Below are 14,179 nucleotides of genomic sequence, written 5' to 3'. Positions count from 1 at the left end.
GGCACGGAATGATTGACTTGCCCAAGGTCACGCTCTGAGTCAGTGGTAGAGCTGGGACAGAAACCATGTGTCTTGTGGCCTAGTAACAAAAATAATAATAATTTAATAGTAATACAAAATATATGCATGGTTTGAGAGGCAGAATAAAGTCTAAAGCCTCGTCTATGCTGGTAGCCGTGTGTAGATTACAGGCAGTACACATGTAGCTACATGCCACAGTGAAAGGTTAGGGGTCTATTACAGGAGTGGGGGAGTGAAGTTCTGTGGCCTGCATTGTGCAGGAGGTCAGACTAGATGATCATAATGGTCCCCTCTGACCTTATAGTCTATGAGAGAGGCCAGCTGCATCCACTCACCATTAAGTCTGTCTCACCAGTAAAGCTACAAGTTGGTCACAGATTCCGTGATTTTACGTAACCTCCGCGACTTTACCCCCGGACAGAGAGGCTTAGGCTGTCAGCCCCAGGAGGCAAGATTTGGGCTTCCGTGATTTATTGTTGCTTGCCAGCGTTCTGTCCGTAACTTTTACTAAAAGTACCCATAACAAACTCTTAGCCTTACTCATCATCTACACTGCTGTTTATACCTGTGTTAGCTGGGCGTGTAATGTCTGTATTCTACACACTGCCAAAAGTGCAGACATAGCTTATGGTGTCCTCAAACTACATGTCATTGTGCACCAATGCATTTTCCATTTGAGAGTGACACACTATCTTTCGATAGGAGATCAAATGAGACTCCAAAGATACAAAATGATAAAAGATGCCATCCCTCCGCAGCCACACCACCAGATCTGCTCTGGAACCATTCGTGCCTACAGAATGGTTTCTGCAGGCTCCCAAGGGATATGAAAACACAGGAAGGAGTGCTGCCTTCTGTTCTTTCCTATGCTATCTGTCCCAGCTTCATGCTTCTTTCCTCCCCTCTGCTCAAATAATGGGAAGAGAGCATCTAATCCATGGTCTTTACTTTCAGGCACAAATTTGTTCTTTATCTCTGTGCATGCTCCATTTAAAAATACACATTGATAGAATATTTGCCATTTCTAGAACCATAGGTGCCCCTGTGACCAATGATTTATGTACCTATTTTGAGGAGAGATTTTATTTAATCTTTACTTGTAGAAATACTACATCTATTTCAAGTAATCTGTTAACATATATTGGACATCTTTATTTTAAAGATATTTAGTTCCTTGTTACCACTGTCACTTATCCATATAATGCACATTTCATGATATAGCACAGAGCAAAATGCAGACAGAGCTCTTTTCTTAATCTTAGAACTCAATAGTAATAATTCATATTCTTTCAGTAGCCAACTGTTAAAAAAAGAATGGTTGAGTACATACACACATGCACACAGAATATATGTGCACATGTATAGAGGTGACTGTATGTGTATATATTTGTATCGAATATGATTAGTTATGCTTAATGTAATTGTTTTGACTGGAGGGTGTAGACTTGGAGGTAAATATTCTTTCACTCTGTTCATTCATGCTTCTTCCTCAAAGAGAAGAGCTATAAAATGGTGCATTCTGTGCCTATGAACCTAAATTGTGACTTCTGTAAAGAATTGATGGATTTGTTCCCAGAGCTCCAGTTGCAATATTTTAGCTGTGCAAAAATGAATAACTTAAATCGACCATGTCTCTTGGAAGCCCTAGATCTTTTATCAGTCATATCATAATAAACAGCCACACTAGAATATAGTCCCTAATTTATTATTTTATTTAAAAGAGCAGAAATCAATTAAGCAACTAGCTAAATTTTTTTAAAGAGTTGCAGGTAAAAATGTCATAGAAGCTGAAAAGCGATATTGGCAGGCTTTACATTGTGTTATTGAATACTTACAGGAAAAATACATCTTTAGCAGAACTGGTGAAGTTATGAGTTTACACTGAACTGTCTCAAATGTTTATGATTAAAATAAACATTTTATTGAGTGTGAAACCAATTCTGTGGAGTAATTTGAAGTGCTAAAATGACTACAGATTTACTTTATAGCATGTATAGCAGAATGCTAGCAGAGCATGGCTTTATGAAAACCATTAACCCTGTTGGGCTTTGGACATCTGTTTGTGAAGCTGCTATAACTACAGAATATGTTTTGTTGAACATGAGGGATTTATATGGTGTTAGAAAAAGTTTATATTCTTTATGTAAATGAATATCTATTATGAGTCCATTTTTTTATACAAATTAATTTTCTGAGAGATGAGAGTAACATCAGGAATTAGAGAAGTAGTACAGATGCCATCTGGTGATTTGTCTTTCTTTGCAGAAATGTTCCCCAAGTCTGTGCTAGTTAGAGCTTTGAACTAAGTTTCATCTCTAGCTAGTGATAAAATTTTTCACAAAATAAACAGATTAAAATCCTAGAGGTGGATTTTACATAAATTGAACCCCTTAAGGGTGTTATATTTAGAATATTTATTACATTTAAATATAAAGGAAGAACTTGTGAAAATAAATAGTATTCCATTCTTATCTTTTGTTCTCTAGATATGCATTATCCATATTATGCCAGAAAAACCAATTAGCCGTCAATTGCTTTATATTAATTAGTATTAAATTTTTTTAATGATGCACGATTAGAGCAATAAATGATTTCTAATCTCCAACATTTTCCCATTAATAGTCATGTTTTCTCAATGTAATTAATTTGGGTCATGTTGACATTATAGCCTGCTTTGGAAAATGATGTGTAATGTATACATTTTATTAGGATTTTTGTTTTCGAACATCTGGTTCAAATGGGCTGAAGCTCACTTATGATTTTAGAATATGCATAATTTATAATGTGCCATATGTATGTACATAAACCCATAGTTCTTTAACACCTTTCATGCAAAGCATGCTAGAAACAGTTTACAATAAAATTCCAAAACTACTCATTTTAAAACAGTAAACAAAAATAGTAACTAGTTTAGACTTCTAAAAATTCTCCTGAGTCTAAATATTATCTATAAACTACTAGTGATAGCTGGAAGGCCAGAGTGAATAAAGACCTTATAAGAGAATTAATTCAAATGATGTTTGGAGATGGTAAGAAGCTATGCAGCTTATCTCAAGGCATTTTTCGAGGTGGGGGAGAGGAGAGAGAGAAACCCTATTAGTTTAGAAAGGAATAAGACAATGCAATGATTGTATAATCAATATTGTCCTTAATAGGAACCTATGACGCAATTAACAATGTGAATGGGAGATGCTGAGAAAGTGAAATACCCTTATCTTGATTGCGGGAAAGTGAGCATAGAGTTTTCTTATTCTTATTTCTTATGAATTATACATTTCTTATAATTTTTTCTCATAGATGTTATAAGATGCAGCAACCCTGTCTTATTGTTAGATTGCCTAAAGACTCCCTACCTAGCGGTGTTTCCTACTTATTTTTAATAATAATAATAAAATAATTAATCCAATACTGAATATAATAACATAAACTATAGCAGACTGTTGTAGAAGACAAAGATTAAGCCATTCATCCTGGTATTATTGTAAAGTATTATCTGATTATCTTCCAAATAAATGCATGGGTAGATTTTAATAGGTTGGGAAGCTAATTTTCAGCATGACAGTTTTCTTCAGTGTTGATTCTAAGGATTCTGTGATAGCCACATCTGCACTTCAGACAAGGCATGACAAGGTTGAGATTGCCTCAGTGGGAACAGCTGGAAGCGGAAAATACATCCAGTTATCACTGTTAAATGATGATAATTCATCTTCTATTTCCCCAAAATACACTTAAGGAAAAGAATGAGTTAAAGTAAAAAAAGCTCTTAGCAATCTAATAATTAACTGGAACAAGATCAGATGAAAATTATGTTTTTTGAAAGGTAAGAGATTGGTATCTTCAGGACAAAAACAGGGTATTGCTATCTCTGAGCAACCAAGCATTCAAGATGAGTTGAATCATTTCAATAGCATTAATAGTTGCCCAGAGCTCTACCAAAGCAAATGACAAATATTGTACAAAATGCTAATAACTGTTTCATCCCTCAACTGCCTCATCTACTGTAAATTAAGAACACTAAGATTCATCAATTTCAATTATATACTTTTTCTACTTTCATTGCTAGTCAGTGGTAAAATTAATTGAATAGGTAGAAAAAAGATCAATAACCTCAGAATAAAAAAAGAACATAATCTATATGAACATGGCCCCTTCCTAACGCTACTTCTCCCTACTTACCAGTCTTTGTCTCTTATTGCATTTCCCCTGCCACCCCATTTCCTCCACTCAAACAATGTTGTCAGCCTTGATATCTCATTTGTCTGCTTCTCCCACTGATTTCCACATTGCCATCTAGAAATGGAACACCTTTCCTGGCCTGAATCTGCAAAACTTTCACCCTCTCCTCATTTAAATCCCTCCTGAAGATATGTTTTTCCTGCGCCCGTATGTGAAAGTAGCCAATTTAGTAATCTACTGATCTAATTAATTTATATAGTTTATGAATAAGCTAATTTGTTTGCAGGAAGAGGTGGTTTAAGGACACTTAAAGGAATTAAAACAAACCGATATGTAATCAATAAGCCACACGTCTCTCATCGAACTTGCCACTTTTGCATGTCTGACACATTTCTATACCATTCCATTCTTCTATCCTTGTATATTCAGATTTTAAACTATTTAGGGCAAAGACTGTCTTCCTGTCTTTCTAAAATACCCCTGACACATTTTGTTACCACAATCTAAATACAAATAGAGGTCAAACATTAATAAGTGAAATGTCTAATTTATTAAAAAATTAACTTAGTGGGAGGGACTAAATTTCCAACGATGACTAATGGCTGTGGGCATCTCAGTTCTTGGATTTCAATTAGAGTTACCTTAAAGAGGTTTAAGTATCCCACCCTTTGAAAAATTAGGCCTTTTTAGGGTGACTTGAGTTTTGTATGTTTGTAGATTACTTAGCACAATAGGGTCCAACCTAGCTGATGTCTTTAGGCACTATCACAATGTAAATGTTAAATACTACTAATAAATAGAAGAATAAAATACAATAGCAACCCTGTCATTAAAGATTAAAAAATAAAGCCTGAGGGAGCAGCTAAATTGAAAACCACTAGATTAGATATTCATGTCATCTTGCCACAAGATTCAGAACAACATACTTTAAGTCTCAGTGCAATAAGGAATTGCCTCCACAACTACTGGAGTCTGAAAGCTCTATCAGTCTCCTGGGCTCTTCAGCTACAAAATCTAACACTGGTTTGTTTGTTTTTTTTAAAGGAAATTGTAACAATAATTCTTGGTTTGCCAACTGCATAATATCATGTTGGGAATGCTACCCCCAACGATCCTTTTCATATTTAGGGAGTCTCGTAAAGTCTTAATGCAGGAGTAAACTTTTGAGAAGTAAGGTGTTGAAGATGGTTTTGGTCATCTGAGTTATTGACCAAGCTTCACCTGAATAAACTGTCTGAGCAGATGGGGCAGATTAGGCAAAAATTGCATTAAATGTTACATACTGGAAACTAATTCAGTCGACTAGAGCTGAAAGAGACAGACATCTGTTGTGAGGCTTGATCCATGGGAGCACATTATTTTAAACCTTATAAATGGGTATCATTATAATAAAAAACTAGTCTGGGCAGTGTACTCAGGAATTTGCTTTAGGGAACAATCTTGCTTTAAGGGGAAATGGACAGAATGAATGACCTAACATATTTTCCACCTCAAATTTCCGTGACTCTTGGAAGGTAACTATTGTGGGGTATAATTCAGGGGGATGAGAACAATAAATATAAATATGGGTATACCATATGTGCAATGATTGATTGAAGTTCTGTTTGGATTAAATGATCAAAGAAATAAACCAGATTTTTACAATGCTATCCTTTCTTTAAACAAAGCCTACACTTTAGTGCTATGATAGAAAGGAAACAGAGGCTGACTCACAGAAAGCTGAGATCACTTCTTGGATTACATGAATGTGAATATTTAAAGCTGACATTATGGAGGCTATGAAGTGTTTCTTACTGTGCTGTAAGTGAATCACTGACATTGACAGAGAAATTAAATAATACATGATGGGAAATAAGCCCTGTAACAGAATATTCATTTTTCCCCTTAATTTTATGTATGTTTCTCTTTTTTTCTTCCTCTCCCCTCCCCCCTTCCTCTCCAGGGTAAATGGGAAGTTGGTGGCACTGAAGGTGATTAGATTACAAGAGGAGGAAGGAACTCCATTTACAGCTATCAGGGAAGGTATGCACACACATTTCATGATTATTCATGGTTTTTTTTTAATTGCATTGTGTAGGAGAGTAAAGAGTTAAAAGCTGGACAAGTAATCAGGCCTAAATTACAGGGAACAGGGTCAAGGCACGGGCAAACCTTGTTTCTGTTAATTGGTGTGAATTTTAGTTAGTCTGTTATCTCTCTTCTCCTCCTCCCTTCCTGGCCATCTGCGCAGGAGATGAATCTATTGCCATTCCTGTGCAAGGCCTTTTGGTGGGAAGAAAGCATTATCTTCCTTCTCCTCCTGGCATGCCTTTACTTCAAAGAATGTTAGTGTAAAATGTATAGGTTTTAAGGTGATGTGCCTGACCTCTGTATGGTAATCCTGTAAACAGCAAACAGGGGCGGGTATAATTGTATTCATTATGTAGTTGTTAATATTCATTGTATAGGTGTCAATGTAACCAAATAAAGGTCTATGGGGAGTTGCTGGAAATGTATACATGTACATATTGTTATGGATAAAAGAATTGTGAAGTAACCCCCTTGTTGCTCACTCGCGGCGTCGAGGTGGAACGAGCAGGCAATAAAGGGTTCGGTCTCCCCATTCCACCCCCGGGACAACCTGTTTTATTATTTCTAACACATTGCACTCATTTTCTTCAATACCACACAGTACTGAATAGCTTGAGATTTTAAATTATATGGGTATGTCTGCTGGAGGAGGCGGCTATGGTACTTGAAAAATCAAAACCTCCCTATAACGTGGGAGTTATGTTAAATAAAACAAATCTGTGCCTCTGTAGTTTGGCTTGTCTGAGAACTGCTATTGGGTACAATGACATACTTAGTAGAGTATGTGTTTGGGGTGGGGGGGGACTGTCACTGGTATAATATGTTGGGGAAGTTTTGCTTGTGAAGCTGCACCTAAAATGAGGGATGGATTTAACTTTTTGCTTACGTGAGGCCATGTTCCCTAAAAGACAGCTATATAGAACTCATCTCTGCATTTTTTGATTGCGAGAGCCATTGTAGGTTCAGTGACAAATCTAACAAGCTCCTTAAAAACTAGGGTGACTGATTACCATTTTAGAGAATGGACTCTGCATGGTTGGGTTTGTATTGTCGTCCCCCCCTCACTCCCCCAGCCTGCCCTGGACTGTCTGGCTCTAGGAATGACTCTTTTCTAGCTGATTGCCAGAGGTCTGTCATGCTTTCTGCTCCACTTCCTCTATCCTTTCTCATCAGCCCTCTGGCTTCTTCCTGGTGACAGGTTCTTTATGTTGTACTTGGCTGCTGCGAGCTCCTTTGCAGAGGTTGCTGCACATGCTAGCTTTGGATGGGCCTACTCTGTTGGTGGGTGCCAAAGATGGGGACTGGTGGTGAAATAAGAAACCTTTTACCTTCTGGTCACTGATTCAGATTCAGCTCAGGTTGGTAGCAAGCTCTGATACAGCATCCAGTGGTTTGTATGAAATATCTTGACAGTCTTAGTGCAGTTCCTAAGGTGGGGAGAAAGGTTCATGGCACATCAGAACACCAGCCCAGTTGACACTCTTGTCATCAGTCTAAGCAGAATACATTGTTCCATAAGCATTAAGACTATACTAACCAAGGACAGGGGTGAGATGCCAATAGATGGGCTAGTGTGAGGAAACGTGCATTGTCTGTATTTGTAGTGCTGCTTCAATAAGCACCATAAGGAGCTCATGCACCTGCACATCTACTAATGTGATATATGCCATCATGTGCCAGCAATGCCCCTCTGCCATGTACATTGGCCAAACCGGACTGTCATCACGCAAAAGAATAAATGGATACAAATCAGACATAAAAAATGGTAACATCCATAAACCAGTAGGAGAGCACTTCAGTCTCCCAGGACACACTGTAGCTGACTTGAAAGTTGCCATACTTCTACAAAAAAACTTCAAAAACATTCTTCAGCGAGAAACTGCAGAGCTGGAACTCATATGCAAACTTGACACAGTCAAACTGGGTCTGAATAGGGACTTGGAATGGTTCTCTCATTACAAGAAGTAATTGTCACTGTTCACACATTCTCACCTTCTAATCAATGATTGTGAATAGGCCTCAACTACTCTAACTGAATGGACTTTGCTAACACCTCTCCTCCCCATTGCTGTTCCTTACCCTTGGATGTATATATATATATACCCCCATCTGATTTCTATTTCTTGCATCTGACAAAGTGGGTTGCAGCCCATGAAAGCTTATGCCTACAGAAATTAAATTTGTTAGTCTTTAGAGTGCTACAGGACTCTTGTTGGTTTTGGTATCTACAGTAAGTGTTTTGCTGTTGAACTGTACTCATATAGTTAAAGCAGGAAAGTTTTCTAGCATAGAAAAGTCCACAAACAGCTTGACTTGAAATGCTAATGCTCCAAGGCTCCTGTCCAACAAAGCACTTAATCATGTATCAGACTTGAAGCATGAGCACTCCCTTGATTTCAGTGGGATTTCCTAAAGGCCTCAAATTATGTATGTTCTTGAAGTGCCCTTCTTTAAGTGTTGTTCTTTACTGGGACCTGATTCAAAGCCCATTTAAGTTAACGGGAGCTTTCCCTTGACTTCAGTAGGCTTTGGATCAGGGCCCAACACATTTTTCTTAAAAATATTCCTGTCTTCTGTTCTGTGGAACCTCATATAGAGTTGTGGATGCCATTGGCAAATGATGGAAACCAATTTCTGTAACTTTTTGGGAAGCTATGTGTGGTGGTGGAAGGGGAAGGAGAGGGGAGGGGAGGGGTCATTTTTATCTTTTGGTGAGCACAAACTTTAGCTGAGAACCAGAGAAGGAAAGAAAAATAAGTTAAAAATGTAACTGTTTGAGGAATCTTTTTCAGTGTTGAGGCAGACCTGTACTAGTAAACAATATATAGTTCTAGTTATAGAAATAAAAATGGAAAGTGGAATAAATACTTTATATTGAACTCCTTGGAGAGGCCTGATATACATGAGACTAAAAAGTGATGAGGCTGGGAAGCTCTGAGCTACTTAAACCTGCTTGAAGAATTTTTCTTTGTCTCCATTGCTGATTAAAGGGTGCAGTCCTACAATTTGGACTAGAATAGCTGGAGCTAGAGAAGCTACCATTTACAGATAAGGTCAAATTCTAATTTTAGTTGTTATCTGTACAATAGTGTTGATCTAATCAAGCCAAAAAATGCGTTTCATGAGCCAGAGGACAGCATGCAGGCATGCAAGTTAAACACACAGACTTCTTTCCAGAGCTTTTCATAATGTGGAAGCCAGACAGTTTTTATTCTTGCTGACTCATGCCCTGTTTTCAATTTTTCCATCAGTGAATCAAAGTCAGGCAAAAATCCAGTAACGTATAAATTAAAACTGGTGTAAATTAATTGTTTAGCATCTCTCATGACCCGTCGTGCCAAGCTGTGGGGGAAATAAAATTCTTGCATTGTGTTCCTCCTGTTGGAGATGTTGTGTGATGCTAATTAAGGGGAAGTCACAGACTGAAATCTTGAGCAGTACTCATGCTGAGGGAATTTTGTAGTTGGCTTGTGTGTAGAGAAGCATATTGTTGCCATTGTGACAGCAACAGAATGAGGCTCAAAGGAAAACAAAGCAACTGGGAAAAAAAGATTAAATTAAGAAATGCAGGATTTGAAAAACAGGAATATATGGATTGGGGGGAAGAAGAATAAATTAGAATAAGTTGGGCAAAATGGGAAGAGAGCAAAGTAATTATAATTGAAGAACAAAAAATAAATCAACAGAATACCAAAAAAGCAGAGAATAGTAATTATAATTTTTCTCATGTCCCTGAAAACTTCAGAGACAGAGACTTGCTGAGACAGAGAATAATTTTGCTTGGACAATGTACATTTTTTGTCTTTTCCCCCTTTTTGACTCTTAGGTACATTTGCATGAAAACAGGATCATATCTACATGAGTTCATCTGTTTAATGTCTGGTTGCCTCTTGAAGTCATAGACTCACTTCTGAAATTGGCTCTAACTGGCACGTTCTCCCTGCCCCATATTATGCTGCCTTAGCACTGCAAACTTGCTTACTGACATGCGAATTGCTGGGTCCTTGTTACTTCTGAAGTTAGCTCACAGAGTCAAAGATGATTTAATTTGCTTCCGAGGAGTCAAAAGAGAGAATATATAGTAAGAAAAGGAGCTAGCCAAGAGGGTGTAAATGGGTGTGAGTTCAAATAGGCCACCCCTTTCACCTATATCACCTTCTTGGCTACATGGCATGTGAATTACATGAACTCAGATTTCCTTCTACTAGCATACCAATGTGTAGATTGTCACCTCCCTCATCCCCTCTGATTTGGCTTACAGTGTCCTATTTCAAACATCAGTTGATCTGGGAATGATTTACTTAGTGTATTTTCATATCAAATCACTTTTATAAAAGCTGCATTATCCAGTGTATACATCTCTGTGTTAAAGATGGCTCAAGTTTATTCAATATAGCAATCACTATTGTTGCATGGAAATATTGATATCAGTAGGCTTCTCAAAAAAGATCATATTAAAATCACTACAACCAACGCAATAGTTCACCAGCCCAACCTTTATCTCATGTATAGTACCTGCTTAATTTCCTGTAATATGCTTAGCAGAGCCTCTGATCTCCTAGATTGGCTGTTGAACTATGTAATGGAAACTACTTCTAGAAACAAACTTTTTTCTTGATCGTTCCACAATTCCTACCTTACTTGATATCTGGATAATTGAAATTCCTCCTGATCAATATGAAGGCATTTTTGCAGGTTTCTCTTCCCATGTTCGTGTGTACAAAAACATTCCTAAGCCCAATGTCTGACTTGCTTTGTGAAGTTAACTCATTTACTGTGAAGTTCCTTTCTTTGGCAGACTGTTAAAATTATTTCATCTCAATGCTGGCCATCTCTCATAGCATATGACATTGCTTGTCCTTTCTGTGTTCATATGTTATCTATATTGTCATATCTATCTATATTGTCATCAACTTTGCTGTGTTTAACTTAATTGATACTCTTATTAAAATTCCAGGATTGAGTTTAATTATCAAGTCACTTATTGTTCCTGAGAGCTGTCTTTCCAAACATCAAGAAAGAGCCATTTAATAAGAATTGCTTAAGTGTTATCAGTTTTTACATTTAAATCACCTCTTTTTAATCTTGAAAAATGCATTTATCTAATATCCACTTAGTTTTGGTTACTCATTTTTCTTTATTTTTATTAATCCAATTTATAGAATATATAATTTAAATGATAAATTCTATAGGGCAGGGACTCTGATTACCTGTGTGTTTGTGGGCTGCATAGCATAATGGGGCCTTGGGTTGCAACTGCATTACAAAATAGTAGTAATACTTCCCAACATGAGAAGTGTCCTACCACTGACATTGCATTTCAAGATTTCATATGAGTGAGCATTCACCTAATGAACTTTTAACATAAGTACAGTATATATCTGGTACTGGTTACAGATCCGAATAATTGTAGAGCATTTTTTATTTATATGCGAGGGCAGAGAACACATCCTATTGCAAATAGAGAGGAAAAATTTAGGACTTTGAATACACAGCTAGGCATTCAAATATATGGTCTCATTTATGACCCCTCCCACTCTTTCCTCAGGAGTGTGCCATAGAGGTCAATAATTTGATATACCGATGCGTCACAAAAGCTAAAATATCAAAAATATTATACAAAAATATACTTTATAAAGCATTGAAATCTACATTTCATTGAGTCTTTTGTGTGAAGTCTTAGTTCATTCTCAGTCAAGAGGGTTAGAAATAATGGCACAAAATATTTCATTCTCATCCATAGAGTCCATGTGTCCTTTCTCTCCCCCCCCCCCCCAAAAAAAAAAAAAAAAAAAAAAGGTAAAAGCCTAGAGATTTCCAGGAGAATTGACTAAGTCCCATAACATACCACAAACCACACAAACTGCATGTTCTCTGAACTTGGAAAGTTCAAGAGTACAAAATAGCTCTCCATCAGACTTCTTTCTTTGGAGAATTGATTCCAAATAGTAACTACACAGAAAACACCTAGAAGAATAACAGTTCTTGGGTTTCCTTCAGAAATCAAAGCCTTATTTCATTGTATATTCAGTTCTCGGATACAAAGTGGAAAAAACTATTTTATAAGAATGCTGGTAAAATTATAGTAACAGTCAATTTGTAAGCACCTAGAGGACAATAGGGTAGTATGTAATAGTCAGCATGAATTTGTCAAGAACAAATCATGCCAAACGACAACGTAATTTTCTTCTTTGAGAGGATTACTGGCTTAGAGGATGGGGGTGGGGAGAGGAAGCTGTAGACACGATATATCTTGATTTTTACTGACTGTTTTGACACAGTCTCACATGACATTCTCATAAGCAAATGAGGGAAATGTGGTCTAGATGAAATAACTATAATATGAGAGCATAACTCGTTGAAAGAGTAGTTATCAGTGGTTTGCTGTCAAACTGGGAGGATGTACCTTGTGAGGTCCTACAGGGGTCTGCTCTGTATCCAGTACTATTCAGTGTTTTCATTAATGACTTGGATAATGGAGTGAAGAATGTACTTATAAAATGGGAGGGGTTACATGCACTTTCAAGAACAGGATTACAATTCAAATTGACATTGATGAATTAGAGTATTTGTTGAATTACATCTTGTTGATTTCAGACCAAGACAAGTGCAAAGAACTGCACTTAAGGAAAAATCAAATGCACAACTACAAAACAGGGAATAAATCGCTAGATGGTAGCACTGCTGAAAAGGATGTAGGTATTGTAATGGAATACAAATCAAATGTGATGCAATTACAAAAAAAGGTAAATATCATTCTGTGATACACTAACAGGAGTGTCGTATGTAAGACATAGGAGGTAATTGTTCTGCTCTACTTGGTGCTGGTGAGGCCTCAGCTGGAGTTCTATGTTCTGTTTCGTGCACCACAACTATTTTTAAGTGTGGACAAATTTGAAGAGAGTCCAGAAGCGAGCAACAAAAATGGTGAAAGGTTTAGAAAACATAACCAAGAGAAAAGGTTTTAAAAAAAAAACAAAAAACTGGGCACATTTAGCCTTGAGCAAAGAAGACCCGGGGGGAGGGGTAACTTCATAAGTCTTCAAATATGTTAAGGGCTGACATAAAGAGGATGCTGATCAATTGCTCTCCATATCTAGGACAAGAAGTAATTGGCATAATCTTCAGCAAGGGAGATTTAAGTTAGCTATTAGGAAAAACTTTCCAACTATAAGGATAGTTAAACTTTGGAATAGGCTTCCAAGAATGCTGGAGGTTGTGGGTATCCCCATCATTGGAGGTTTTTAAGAACAGGTTGGAGAAACACCAATTGGGGTGGCTTAAATGTACTTTGACCTGCCTCAGCGAACGAGGCTGGACTAGATCACCTCTCAAGGTCCCTTCCAGCCCTATATTTCTATGGTTCTGTAAAGCAGCCATATATGGTTGTTGTTCAAAAAAAGAATGTACTGTTTATCCATACCATCTTGAAGAGAACCACTGGAAATTATATTGGGAATTCAGTAGTTGTCTTTCTCATGAAACCATACTGAATCAATGTCCTAATATAGTATAGAAAGTACTATGCTGTTACAGCTGTTGACTTTTGCTGATGAATAAAATGGTCTTAACAACCTTTAGTTAGCAAAGATGGCACTCTTTGGAAGATTAATGGCATTAGGCCTGTTCTTCATTGAACCCAATGGGAGTAAGATATGGAAAGTTGTGTAGCTTTGCTGTAGCCTACTGAACAGCTGCTGCATTCAGTCTAGCAGTGTCTGTAAAGGGTGAAGTAAAGGGATTCATATTTGTTTATAGAGAAATCAAAGTGGTGTCTCTAAGGATTGCTACCATCAATGATAGAAGTTAGAAATGGAAAATGAATTTGGTAGTTCATTCCATCTTCCTGATAATATGGGATTGTTCTTTACTCTTCATTCATGTTTAATTTAATCCTCCATTTATAGCCGGA

The 14,179-nt window shown here is 37.1% G+C and overlaps 1 protein-coding gene across 8 annotated transcripts in view; it reads left to right on the top strand.

Annotated features, from left to right (window-relative positions):
- The window catches only part of CDK14 (cyclin dependent kinase 14), a 464,786-nt gene that overhangs the window by 149,233 nt on the left and 301,374 nt on the right, over positions 1–14,179 (top strand). For all 8 annotated transcript variants that reach the window (XM_067562226.1, XM_067562222.1, XM_067562224.1 and 5 more), the window contains exon 5: positions 6,140–6,219. In XM_067562226.1, coding sequence (XP_067418327.1) covers positions 6,140–6,219 — 80 coding nt within the window. The remainder of the gene's footprint in view (positions 1–6,139; positions 6,220–14,179) is intronic.

This window comes from Emydura macquarii, unplaced genomic scaffold (assembly GCF_026122565.2).
Source record: "Emydura macquarii macquarii isolate MOO-44397 ecotype Brisbane River unplaced genomic scaffold, CSIRO-AGI_Emac_v2 contig_2422, whole genome shotgun sequence".
Taxonomy (NCBI): domain Eukaryota; kingdom Metazoa; phylum Chordata; order Testudines; family Chelidae; genus Emydura; species Emydura macquarii.
The sequence above is the reverse complement of the archived record's forward strand: the minus strand, read 5'-3'. Positions and strand labels throughout refer to the sequence as shown.